A 12,861-nucleotide genomic window follows, 5' to 3' on the forward strand; every position below is an offset into this window, starting at 1 on the left:
ATGTAATGCATCACGTTTTTGAAGTATATAAAACATGTATATTGCCCGACTAACAATATTCAATATTTGCCTTAGTTTTACTTATTGCTCAACGTAACCCTTAAGCTTCAATTAGCCTATATTTTATTGCATGCGGAATCGTGACCAATTCAAACTGGTTAACTTTCTTGGGGCGCGACGTGTCGTAGTATGTATGCATTTGTATACTTACCTTAAATGGTTCCGTCTACTAAATACTGAGTATTTTCGCATTGCGATTCGCTTGGTTATGATATGTACTTCGTAGTATCTCGTAGTTGGATTTTTTTCTCAATTGTATAGTATATTTCCAAATCATGTTGTACGTTTTCTCGTCACTATAACCTGAGTGATGTCACTTGCGTCATTGTATTATTTAATACGTAATATTGCATAAAACATTTCATTTTTTCTTTGCGCTGTTTTTTTTTTCTTCATGACTTCCTGCCTCTACCTATACAGCGCAAGCTGTACATTCTTTTCTTGCAGACCGTCTCGTAGTGCCTGTCTTAATTATTATTATTATTATTATTATTATTATTATTATTATTATTATTATTATTATTATTATTATTATTATTATTATTTTTCCAGGCTAGCCGTATGAACAAATTTAAATAACGCTGATTTTCTTTGCACTTTTTTACTTATTTTCTCTTCCTATTTTCCTTTCCTCAACATCAGCGGTCTCAAACTCAATATTAGGAAGCGGGCCGAATTGCCGAATTTAGTCCGGAACAGTGAAGAAAGTCAGAGCGGGAGGCATTTTAACAAAATGTCACCTAACGGTGGCATTTCAAAGAATTCATCTTCTATATCTAACAAATGGGCCATATGCGCACAGGTTTAACGTAGGTTTCGAGAAAGATATCGAATTGATGTCTCAAAACATACTGACCGCATTGGGCACATGGTCGTCGGCAGAATTTTTTCTTTGGGGGTGCAAGCCAGTGCGCGGGAGTGCACTGCAGGTGTCGCTTGGTGAGAGCAAGTGCTGGGGAGGCCTGAAAGTGACCCTTTCACGCCCTTCTGTCGGTCGGCATGATGGAGCACGTTCCTCGGGGAAAAAAATGCTTGAGACCATTCCTGTCTGGAGCCCTCCCGAACAGGGCCTTATTAATCGCAATAAACGAGAAAGTAGTGTGAATAGCATTTAGCAAAGTCACAAAAATTTATTCCTTGTGATGCGGCCCGCGTGTTTGAGGCCCTTGCTCTCTATATCACTCTTAATCACGTCCTGATTAAATAACGTCATGTTTTCCTCTAATCAGAAAACCACAGCATAGAATGTCTGGTTTCCTGGCTATATTCAGCACCTTAAACGGGACCTAATTAAGAGTATCGCTTCCCTCCTCTAGAAAAAGCAGGCAGGTAGTGTGCCCCTGTTAGTAAAAGAAAGAAAGAAAGCTTTTCTATATTCTGTAACATTACAGAAATGTGGTAAGAGCAAAAGGCACCGAGGCTCCTGCTCCATTTACAGATTTGGCTGCAACGAACAGATTATGCGCATCATAAAGGGATATGGAACATTACCGTCATGAAACATAATGCAACAGAACAGCAATGTCAACTGCTGACATGAAGCAATAACATGCATGCAATAGTTGAACACTATGCGCGATTCAAGCTTTCTCTCGCCTGTCCTCTGCCCGTTTCCTCCGTGTATTTGATTGTGCATATCGGATAATCGAACAAATAATTTGCTTCTTCCAGAGGAAGAGTACAGTCAGATGGCGTCGTCCACCGTGAAAGAGCTTGAATGGTGCCTCGAGCAGCTGGAGACGATACAGTCTCACAGATCTGTGGGAGACATGGCGTCCAGCAAAGTGAGTGCTCGTCGTAGCGCATGCGTGGAGCTGAAGTTACGAAACACCAGTGCCCTCAAACGAGTTGTGGATTGCGACGTCGAATTGATCTCAAAGAGAACGAGCAACATGCTGTTATCGCGATAACAGTTATACGGACACTCTTGACGGGTTTTACCCTCGGCATCACAGTCATGTTCTCTATAAAGGCTAGGTTGCTCTGTATTAAGTTACTAGGTTGTTCTCCATAAAATCTCTGAAGGCTAAGTATAGTGGTTAGCTGTATTCTGAGCATTTCTCTATTACCTGATTGATAGTACGAATGTGGTCGATTTCTGAGTAGCCTGTTCGAAATCCTGCTTGTTCCTTTGGTTGATTGAATTCTAATGTGGCCTTAATTCTGTTAGCAATTACCTTTGTAAATAGCTTGTATACTACAGAGAACAAGCTGATCGGCCTGTAATTCTTGAAGTCTTTGTCATCTCCTTTTTTATGTATAAAAATGATGTTAGCATTCTTCCAAGATTCTGGTACTCTTCCCATCAGGAGACACCTCGTAAACATGGTGGCTACATTCACCCAAACAGTTAAAGCAAGAAAAATGTCGGGGGTGTCAGAACCCCCACAGTTACGCCCTCCCTACCTCCCTAAAATGATCATTTACACCGAAGGCTGGGCTGCCAAAGCGAGAAAAACCTCCCCTCCAGGCGGCGGAAGCGGGCATAAAACGAGGCGTAATGTTGCGATCGCTCCTGGAGCAATCCGCCTTTTCGACGACGCTGCGGCGCATGCGTCCTTCCCTAGCGAAAAAGTCGCGAAGCGAAAAAGTCGCGAAGCGACTCCCGGTCTCGGAGGCCTTCGTTCTAACAATGCCAGTTGTCCTGGCTCCTACCGAAACGCCAGAAGGCAGCACAGGAAAATGGAAAAGGTGGATTTTTTGCCACCCGCCAAGGCCCGCCGCAGCCAATCAGAACGCTATGCGGCGAAGGTGCGGTGCATAGCGGTGGTATGTATATGTACACTGTAAAAAATTGGCAGATCCCGTGTATTGTGGGAATCGATGATATGCGAAGCACGAATGAGGAAGGTCGATATATCACTTTAAAATGAGCACAACGTTACGAGGCGGACGTAAATTATGCTGTACATGACTTCAACAGCCGCGAGTGCGCTAAGAGCGCAGCACGTAGTCATGTCTTACACGTCACGTGATACCAAATGTGTTATATGTGGAGCTATCGAAATGGCTGTGAGCGCTTCATGAGCGTAGCATGTAGTCTTGTTTTACAAGACACGCATGTCATGATGATCGTGTTTGGACGTGTAATTTACCTTTGTCGTCAATTCACGTCGCGTAAAAGGGCCGTGAGCGCATCATGAGTGTGGTATGTTGTCATGTTCTTACATGACACTCATGTCATGATTATCATGTTTACACGTGTCATGCACTTTCGTCATCCATTCACGTCCTGTAATGCCAAATTCGGTATATGTGAAGCTAGCGAAACGACCGCGAGCGCACCATGAGCGGGGCGTGTAGTCATGACTAGTCATAACATGAAAATCATGACCTGCATGCCATGATTTCTACGTTATGGTCTGTCACTTATGTTCGCCATGCAGTCATGTCATACCATACCAGTTTTGCAAAACATCGTGTGAACGAAACCATCGCAAGAGTATATCAAGACCATGAAATGTAAATCATCGCAATCATTACATACATGTCATGATTTTTATGTTATGACTAAGCATTTACGCTCTTGATACAGTCATGTTATGTCATACCAATTTGAGTATCGATCAGGTGCACGCAGCTGCCGCCTCGCCGCTCTGAAAAACTTGCTTTCCCGCTTGGCCCCTAGCTCTGCCCCACGCGTGCGAGCAGGGGCGATGTTGAAGTTGTCAAACCAGCCGGCCCATCTCCGTTGCCCGGAGGGATAAGATTACCCCGCGTGTTGGATCTGCTGCACATGCAGAGACGAGACGCCCAACTCGCCTTCAAAACCAGCATGAAGGGACGCAAAGAGTGTAAGGAGGGTGGGTGGGGTCTCGCTTGGTCCGCGCGCTATCTCGACAGGCGATTAGCGCGCAGCGCGTGTACCTTTCCATGTGCTGCGCGCTCCATGCGAAGCAACTGCGCGAAAAGAGCACCTTTCCATGGAGCGGCACTATTCTCTTACACTAACGTTTCCAGAGTTACGTGATATCGGATCCAAAAGAGTTAGCTGTCTGCTTATACTTTGTATAACACAACCATTTGTTGCTATCGCATTGATTGGTTGACCCTTGTGGTGAAACTGTCATTTCTTGAATTACAGACAGTGTGCAACTTGTCCACAAAAATAAGAAGGCAGAATCGATCGTGAAAACGAGCCAGTGCCAGCGCTTTGTGTAGAACAGCAAGAAACAATGTTTCTTGTGTTTCGTTGTTCAAACCAGCACAAGCTGTTGCTGCCATCGCGGCTGCTGAATGCACTGCAATGAAACGCCGGGATATTCACTGAACAATACCTCAGGATCGGGGTCCATCTTACGCTGGGCTCTGGGTTACAGTGTATACGAAAGTACTCACTGGCTAACCGTTGATATAAGCAAGAAACTATTGAAATATATTGCAAACAAAAAAAGGGGGTGGGGATCGAGAGATTGATAGAACCAGAGTTGTCGTTATAGATTATATTGCAGTATAAAAATAGATATGATTGTATAATAAAAAAAAGGTACATAGATAATATATATGGCGCAGGAGTGGTACAAGTAAGGCACCACATTATTGCATAAAAATAAGTAAACAAGTAGCGTGTTTACTGGTCGCCGTCTTGCTTCAAAATCAAATTTGAGATTAAAGCCAAGAAAGATTATAACCATTCGTTCATGTCTCAGCGTGCTCTGTCCCGTAAGCTTCATTGTTTATGCGAATAGGCTACAGCAGGCCAATGTGTGTTGTCTTGTAGTGAAAATAGTGCTATGTTTGGAATGCACGTTTTGCTTTTCGTTTGAAACAGCAGATTGTTGAGTCACGTCTGTGCTTCTGCTGTTTACTGTCCGCAGTTCAAGCGCATGCTCAACAAGGAACTGAGTCACTTTTCGGAGTCCAAGTCGGGGAGCCAAATATCAGAGTACATCTGTAACACATTTTTGGGTAAGTGATGCAGATCAATGACAGCGTGACGTGCATGTACATAAGTCCTGGTCGCGCTTCTAACCTGCTTTCACAATGTTGTGCCCATATATGGCATTCGTTATAATGAATTTTAGCTGTTTTGTTGTTGTTTTAATAATTCACTCTGCAGCTTATTTTGCAAAGCTTCTTATAACTTGCATTCTTGATTAGCCTGATCGTGAGCCAGAGATGCCATAAAGTGCCTACATTATTTGACTCATCAACATCGCATTTTATAGCCCTTTTGCCAGCACAGAGCCTGGATATGACAGAAATTATTGACACCAACTTCTTTAATCTATCAGAACAGACTTTGGGCCAGTTGGTTTGTAACATTCAGTGAACCCATAGCTTTAGAAACAAAGGGACCTCTTGATCTCTGAGTTTTCAGCACTTTGCGGTTTCATCGAATTACTCTTTCAGCTCTTTTCTCACGCTGATATGGCGTCTAAGGGCGTCCGCAAAACTTTTTGCAGGAGGTTGCATCCGTATAGGGGAGAAGGAGAGGGGGATGTGTGCATAGAGCACATGCAGTCTTTCTTTTCCTTCCATGTCGTGGCTGGGAAGATTAGTCAGTAGTGTGTAAAGTGCAAAGTTGTCAGCACTGAAGGCCATTTTACAGGAATATGCAGTACCTATGTGTGCTAGTCGAGGCGTGCAGATTTTGGCGGCTGCATAAAAAAATATTATCAAAAATTTTAAGGGGGGGCAGCTTCTCTGGACGGCCATGATAGATTATGAAGTCCTCCGCTCGTCGAAAATGTTTTTTAATGCTGTTCCTGTCAACCAGTCTCACCGGGTTGGCTCTCTTCTGGGCGCAGACAAGGTCCAAGACCTCGACCTCCAGGTTCTGCGGCCCGAAGAGTGTGGTGGCACTGGCGGAGTGTCCGCGGGCGTGGCGGCGCCAGGATCAGCTCCCGGGGTCCCCGGCAGCGGCGGCAAGACGCGCCAGCACCGGCCGTCTGACGCCATGTCCCAGATTTCGGGCATCCGGCGCTCCCTGCACCACACCAACAGCCTCACCACTTTGCCCAAATACGGGGTTGAGACGCCCCGCGAGCAGGAACTTGGACTCGTCCTCCAGGATCTCGACCGCTGGGGCTGCAACATATTCAAGGTGGCCGAGTACTCAGGAGGCAAACCGCTCACCGCCATCACCTACACCATTTTCAAGGTGAGCCGAGCATTTTCTGCGTCAATAACTGCAGATCTTTCTGTGCGGCTGAGAGCGTGGGTGACTCATGTGCCATATCTCTACACATGTACACTCTCCCTTAGCCTGTACCGAATGTTAAAGGCCCAACCAAATGTACGCATTACGACATGTCAATGCATGTCTGTAGATTCTACACCACGGCCTCTCCCTATAGAGAGAGAGGGGGTGAAGATGTAAAAAAATAAAACACAGAGTACACAGGCCAAACGCCGTCTCACAACCGAAAATTTTATCTTGATAAACAAAACAAGAAAAACAAAGCCGAGTGCAGCAGACATGCACGTAAGTAATGAAAAAAAAAAGCAAATAATTTAAATAATTTAATATTTAACACTTAAGTGCGTAATCTCTGAATGTGTGACAGCTTTCCTTGTGCATGTTATGCGCTGGTGATCACGCGTCATTTGGAAATGTCCTTCTTCCAGGAGCGGGACCTGCTCAAGACGTTCGATATTTCATCTAAAAAATTTCTGACCTTTCTTATGACTTTGGAAGACCACTACCTGAAGGTTCCATACCACAACAGTAGTCATGCGGCCGATGTCACACAGTCCATCCACGTGCTGCTTCTGTCGCCCGCGCTCGACACCGTGTTCACCGACCTCGAGACTCTGGCGGCGCTCTTCGCTGCAGCCATCCATGATGTCGACCACCCGGGCGTCACCAACCAGTACCTCATCAACACTAGTGAGTAATGGTTCCTATTAAACACACTGCTTGCGGCGTCAATGGTGTACCTATATTAATGATGTTGTGCACTCAAACCACGATATATAACTAACCCCAATGTAAAAAAATATCGGTTATAATGAAATAAATGAAGACCACCCTTGTAATAGATCTAGTGCTAGAAATGTACCTTTATAATAAATTTTTAGATAAAACAAACTTTTTTCCTGTAAAATGTCATTTTTTTACATTGAGGTTTGAGTGTAGCTTTTTTACTATGCTGATTGTAAAATATTAAAAAAAAAGCAGTGACATATTTCTTGGTGTTGTCCTACACCTTTTCTGGTCTACCCGCAAAAGGCATGAGTCATGTGGGCCTTGATGGAGAGTCACAAGCTTGCAGTAAACAGTATAATGAATCAAAGTGTTAAGCAATATGTGCTAGTGCTTTCCATGTCATTTCTCACACCATGTAACACTGTTATGACATCATGACAAGAAATCAAACAAACTTTATTTTTCCTTCCGAAACAAAGGGGAGGATTTCTTAACATTAGGATTAAAGTTGCCAGGAAAGCCTTCATAGTTATAGTTGGACCATATGACTAAGCAAAATGATGATCCAGGTAGATGTCGTGGACTTTTGAAAAGAACAAGAAGTTTTCTTGTACTACACTAATCTGCTGGGAGAGCATTTGGCACAACAGCTCGTGCTGCCTCTCATCAAGTGGTACCACATTTATTGACCAAGTACAGGCATTGTCATTGGAAGGTGCCTTTAAGACGGTGTCATAAACTGCTAACTCCACTTTCTAGCTCCCTCAGTCACTCAGACGAAACTGTGCTTCTCTTCTTTTTTTTTTTCTTTCCACTGCCAGGTTCTGAGCTTGCCATCATGTACAACGACGAGTCAGTGCTGGAAAACCACTCTCTGGCCGTCTCGTTCAAGCTTCTGCAGGACGAAACGTGCAACATCTTCGAGAACCTAACGAAAAAGCAGCGACTCACGCTACGCAAGATGGTCATCGACATGGTCCTTGCCACAGACATGTCCAAGCACATGAGCTTGCTCGCCGATCTCAAGACCATGGTTGAGACCAAGAAAGTCGCCGGCTCTGGGGTTTTGCTCCTCGACAACTACACCGAAAGGATACAGGTGAACAGTACACCCAATTTTTAAACACTTGCAGCCTGCTTGTATTTATACTCTCTGTACAGTGGAATTGACTTGGTGTGACTGATACCTTTGACACGTGGCGACTTGGAACTATTTTGAGCGAGAAGAGTTCCAAAAAAATTTTAGCCCGCAGACACGCAACAGCAATCTTTTTTTCCGAAGCAATATTTTATGGAAACAGTGTTCATTGATCTCTTTGATGGGCATGAAGAGTACCTAGCCTCGATACCATTGAATGCTAGCAAATACGAATTGGTAAAAAAAAAAAGTTAATTTCATATCTCATAGAAGGCATGTGTAATGAGCCCTTTGAAGCTTATTTTCTTGAGTACAATCATGAGCAGGTCGATAGGCTTAGAAAGTGCCAAAAAGAGAGAATCTGTGCCGAGGGTCTGCAAGAAAACTTCTCTTTCGTTGAGTCTTTCAACTTCCTAAAAGACTGATTATTTATTTATTTACTTTATTTATTTATTACAATACCCTCATTTACAATATTTATTACAATACCCTCATTACAATACCCTCATTATTTATTTATTACAATGCTCAGGTGGAACGATTTCTGGCCAGGTCTGCCGGACTAACACCACCTGTGGCAACACCATTAATACTTAGAAAGACGTCCTCTGCAACTGTTTTCGTTATGATGCAGAAGGACACGTTCTGAAAGGAGCACTTCATTTGCAACATGGTTTGAGCTTGGAGCTGCTGCACATCGCTTAATTTCACTGCCAAACTGAACAAAGCTAAAATATTTCTATTCTGCATGCAGCTGACCACAAAATAGTATTCACCAGAGTGTAAACGCTCGCACTGCAAGCTACTTGTTACATCATGGCTAATGAGTGTGCCAGTGTTTCCCAACTCTCAGGTCACTCGCGTGTTTATAAACATTCAATTAAAAATTTAATCAACTGAATACACCAAAAATTTTGCCATCTCATTTGTGAGGGCACAATGATTTACATAATGCATATTATCATGGAAAATTATGAGAGAGAAATCTTATATTACTAAGTGTGATGAGTCCGTTTCTGTATAAACCTGTCTAGAGAAACACCCTTTGTCATTTGGAAACACTGTACAGTGAATGTTGCTTTCAAGGAGGGTGACTGCTTCAAAAAACTTGCCAGCTGCATGTATCAAGGTCCATATAAATTGTAACGAAAATTCCAAGTAAAATTTTATTTGAATTTTAAAACACCGTCCTCCATTTTGCAGGCTGTCATAAAATGTCGCTATTGTATCCGGGTTTGTTTAATGCAAGAACATGAAAACATAAAGATGCATAATTATGTCTCTTTCTTCAATGTAATTCAAGAATTTCTTCTGGTATTTAAAAAGTGGTGAGTAATATTTGGAGTTGGCTCGCATACTATAGGTATTTCTAACAGCCATTCAGACGTTGTCTTTAGGGGTAGAAATGCAAACTATAAGAGCTTAATCATGGGAGCCTCATCTCCGTGGCATATCAGGTGCGAAGCGCATCAAGGTCTCGGCTTGTAGGCATCTAATATCATAACAGTGTGTCGTGTAGTCACGGTTCATTATAAAACGGTATGCTCCACAAAAATAGGGTAAATCCCACTAGTCACTACGAATCAACTAAAAATAAAGAGGGCAAGTGTTAGCCCAACAAATAGCTGACGACATTAGTGAAGCTGAAGCACCCTTCCCTACATGCCGTGGCGAACTGAAACTGGGCATGTAGGCAAGGAGAAGCACCTTATGGTAAGCTGCATTCTGACGCAGTGTTCCAGCAATGTTGGCGTGATGGAAACACCCCTTCCGGCATGCCTGGTTTCAGGCTTGGCACCCACTAGTGCCTCGTCAAAGATATCTCTCCCCAGGTTTCACGTTAGTGGAGCTGAAACACCTTTCCCTGCATGCTTTTCACCCTCCCCGGCCGCTTTTTTATTCTCGGCTATCGTACCTCTCGTTTTATTGTGGTGCTTGGTAAAGTGCTTTGCAACTTGCTGGAATGGGCAATCAGCCCTTTCTGTTCATGCCAGCTGTCGTTTTTCTTGTTTGCACTCACGCACTCTCAATATTAAAAATGGATTTTTGGAATTTTGCATGGTACGTGCGTGATTAGCGATTCCAAACTACACCGCATAGACATGGTCGGCAAAAAGTGCACACTGCTGCCGAGATTTCAGTCAAAAACAATTCAATTAATGGTTTACATGCATAGGTGTGTGCACGAGAAAGGCTGGGGGAGGCTACTAATTACCTAACAGGGGGGCACAAAGTCTACAGCATACTTTAATTAGTTGGACCCATCCCATCGTTGATCAAGAGAACATGTTTACAGCCACGCAGCTTTTTGGTCATAATAGCAGCCCATGTTTAATTTAAAGAACTGTTTCTCTCATCTTTACTGCCAGAAAGCCAGGGACCGAAACCTGATTATTTTGAAAAGCGTGTCATTGCTCCATTACTTTTTTTCAAAGACGAAAGTTTTATGCCGGGGTTCACCAAGGCTCCGCTGACATACTTCCGTCACGAAAGTGGCGTTAAAAAATATGTACTACGAAATTAAGCGTGCTTTAAGATACTAAGTGCGCTTTAAGTGTCAAGCTGTGACCATTTTTAGTCCACGCTTGTCCTGTGTATACTAATTTCTTGTGTGCTTTTTGCTTGAGCTGTGCATTACAAGTTTCGTGTTACTGGCCGTTTTTAATGTGGCTTTGCAATTTGTTGCGGTTGCAGAAAGAATGCACAATAAACGCTCAACTATCTTTGTAAAGACATGTTTCACTTTCTTGTTATACCGGTTCCTATATAGGGGGATCAATCGCATTTTTTCATTCAATTCATTGTGAGACTTGTCTTTTGGACTCGACCAATAGAAGAGGGAAAAGGGCGCGTGCACTAAACCTTTGCCCCCCACCTCCCCCCCCCCCATCCCTCCAATGAGGAACCATGCACGCCTCTGTTTGCACGAAACAAGATACGACTTTGTCAAAACAGTGCCCATACCAAATGGCATCTGTATTGGGAGTGAATCTAGCCACTCATTTATTTTTCTTTTAGAAGTGTAAGGGGGGGGGGGGGTTGTTGTAAAACAGGGAAAGGGGTGTCCCAACTCTTTGGTTACTATTATTTATTACTATTACTTACTATTATCAAAAGAACCACATTACAGCATAAACACTCCAATGTCGATGTAGCAAACACAAATATAAAGAATTATCGGTTATGGTAAAGTAAATGTAAAATATTTTTATCAAAGATACAGTTTACTAAAATACATTGATAACATAATTTTTTGGATAATATAACAAGATATTTTTGTGGTAGATTTCACTTTGGAAAAATGAAGTTTTAGTTATGTTCATTTGTGCTCACAGGGGTCCCACACATTTGTTTAATCAGCGTGGTCATGATAAATCATAAGCAGTGAAACAAAATTACGGCTACCACACTTCACATATAGGCACATTTTGATGCGCTATACTCTATATATGAATAGGGTTGAGTTGCCGGTGCTAACGTTGGTTGGACACACTGAAGGGAGTGGGGGCGATTGAACCTACTTCCCCTGCTCCCCTGGATCTGCCACTGATTAGCGTTGTTTCAAGCAATGCATGATGCTGTGCAGCATGATGTCTGCACGAGCACATCTCTTCTGGCGACGCTGAAGTTGTCTGCTCTGTGTGTTGTGTAGGTGTTACAAAACATGATCCACTGTGCCGACCTGAGCAATCCAACCAAGCCACTAGAGCTGTACAGGACGTGGGTGGACTTGGTCATGTCCGAGTTCTTCATGCAAGGTGACAAAGAACGTGCCGAGAACCTCGACATAAGTCCCATGTGCGACCGGCATACGGCCACTATTGAGAAGACTCAGGTGCGTATTTGGTCATATGCGATATTTTTTCTTAATCGGCACTCCTGTAGGCTCATAAATCAATCAATCAATCAATCACTCTCATTTCTTTTTGATAGTAAGTAAATCGTTTGGGCATCTGAGCAAGACTGTGTCATAGAGTTGCTCAAGGTTCAAGATGACGTCAGCTGGTGGAAGATGATGATACTACAACTTATTTACTTAATTCATTACGACAACAAATGTACACAATTTATTAAAACTACTAGGTCTTTTAACAAAGAAAAATGAGCCCTTGGTCAGTTTGTGTTTCTGTTCATTGATAACAAGTACAGCGACACTCCTAGTGAAAATTAGCTGTCCATGTGATGTTCCGCATAAAGTACATGCAAGTGTAACAAGGTCCTATTGCACCTGCTACATGGAAGGATTGAGGAATAGGCTTCCAGCTTTCAAGCCGAAAGTCGATAATGATTCCGCTTTCAAGCCAAACTGATGTTTGTCTCTCTCTCTTTCTTCATGTTCTATTTCACAATATAGTGTTTAATTCCACCGTGTGTGCAGTCCACAAGAGAAGCCCTGGAATGGAACGTGCATAGTATGACAGTGGTAGTTCAAAGCACGTCTTTACCAGTCACATATGCACCCATGCTGGAATTTAGTTCCTCATACCTCTGATGGGGACTAATCCTGTTACATTCACACCGATGACGGTGGTTTTGAAACAGTGTAGATCAGCCTGGCATTCTTGGTGGGAAGTTGCTCGGCCTGAGCAGTTGTGATGCCAGTGGTGGTTCAGTAAACAATAGATGTAACTGGAGTGCTACTCAGCTAACAAGTGAATAATCATCACAAATGAAGCTACCCTAAAGAAATGTTGCAACTTTTACAAAGAAGCCTAAAAGAATCAGAATAAAATTGGTTTTTACCATTCTGGAGAATATCATTATTTTTTATAAAAATTGTCACTTAAATAGG

At 43.0% G+C, this 12,861-nt stretch overlaps 1 protein-coding gene and 1 long non-coding RNA gene across 9 annotated transcripts in view; one reads left to right on the top strand and one right to left on the bottom strand.

The window, feature by feature from the left end:
• The window catches only part of dnc (phosphodiesterase dunce), a 626,001-nt gene that overhangs the window by 608,457 nt on the left and 4,683 nt on the right, over positions 1–12,861 (top strand). For all 8 annotated transcript variants that reach the window (XM_075874918.1, XM_075874916.1, XM_075874917.1 and 5 more), the window contains 6 exons: positions 1,732–1,844; positions 4,878–4,968; positions 5,811–6,163; positions 6,631–6,892; positions 7,753–8,030; positions 11,722–11,904. In XM_075874918.1, coding sequence (XP_075731033.1) covers positions 1,732–1,844; positions 4,878–4,968; positions 5,811–6,163; positions 6,631–6,892; positions 7,753–8,030; positions 11,722–11,904 — 1,280 coding nt within the window. The remainder of the gene's footprint in view (positions 1–1,731; positions 1,845–4,877; positions 4,969–5,810; positions 6,164–6,630; positions 6,893–7,752; positions 8,031–11,721; positions 11,905–12,861) is intronic.
• LOC142774539 (uncharacterized) overlaps positions 16–12,861 on the bottom strand; it is a 39,548-nt gene continuing 26,702 nt past the window's right edge. Inside the window, exons 2-3 of the long non-coding RNA XR_012886437.1 lie at positions 5,786–6,889; positions 16–1,933 (exon numbers count right to left, since the gene is read on the bottom strand). This is a non-coding gene — a long non-coding RNA (uncharacterized LOC142774539). The remainder of the gene's footprint in view (positions 1,934–5,785; positions 6,890–12,861) is intronic.

Source organism: Rhipicephalus microplus, chromosome 10 (assembly GCF_043290135.1).
Source record: "Rhipicephalus microplus isolate Deutch F79 chromosome 10, USDA_Rmic, whole genome shotgun sequence".
Lineage (NCBI taxonomy): Eukaryota > Metazoa > Arthropoda > Arachnida > Ixodida > Ixodidae > Rhipicephalus > Rhipicephalus microplus.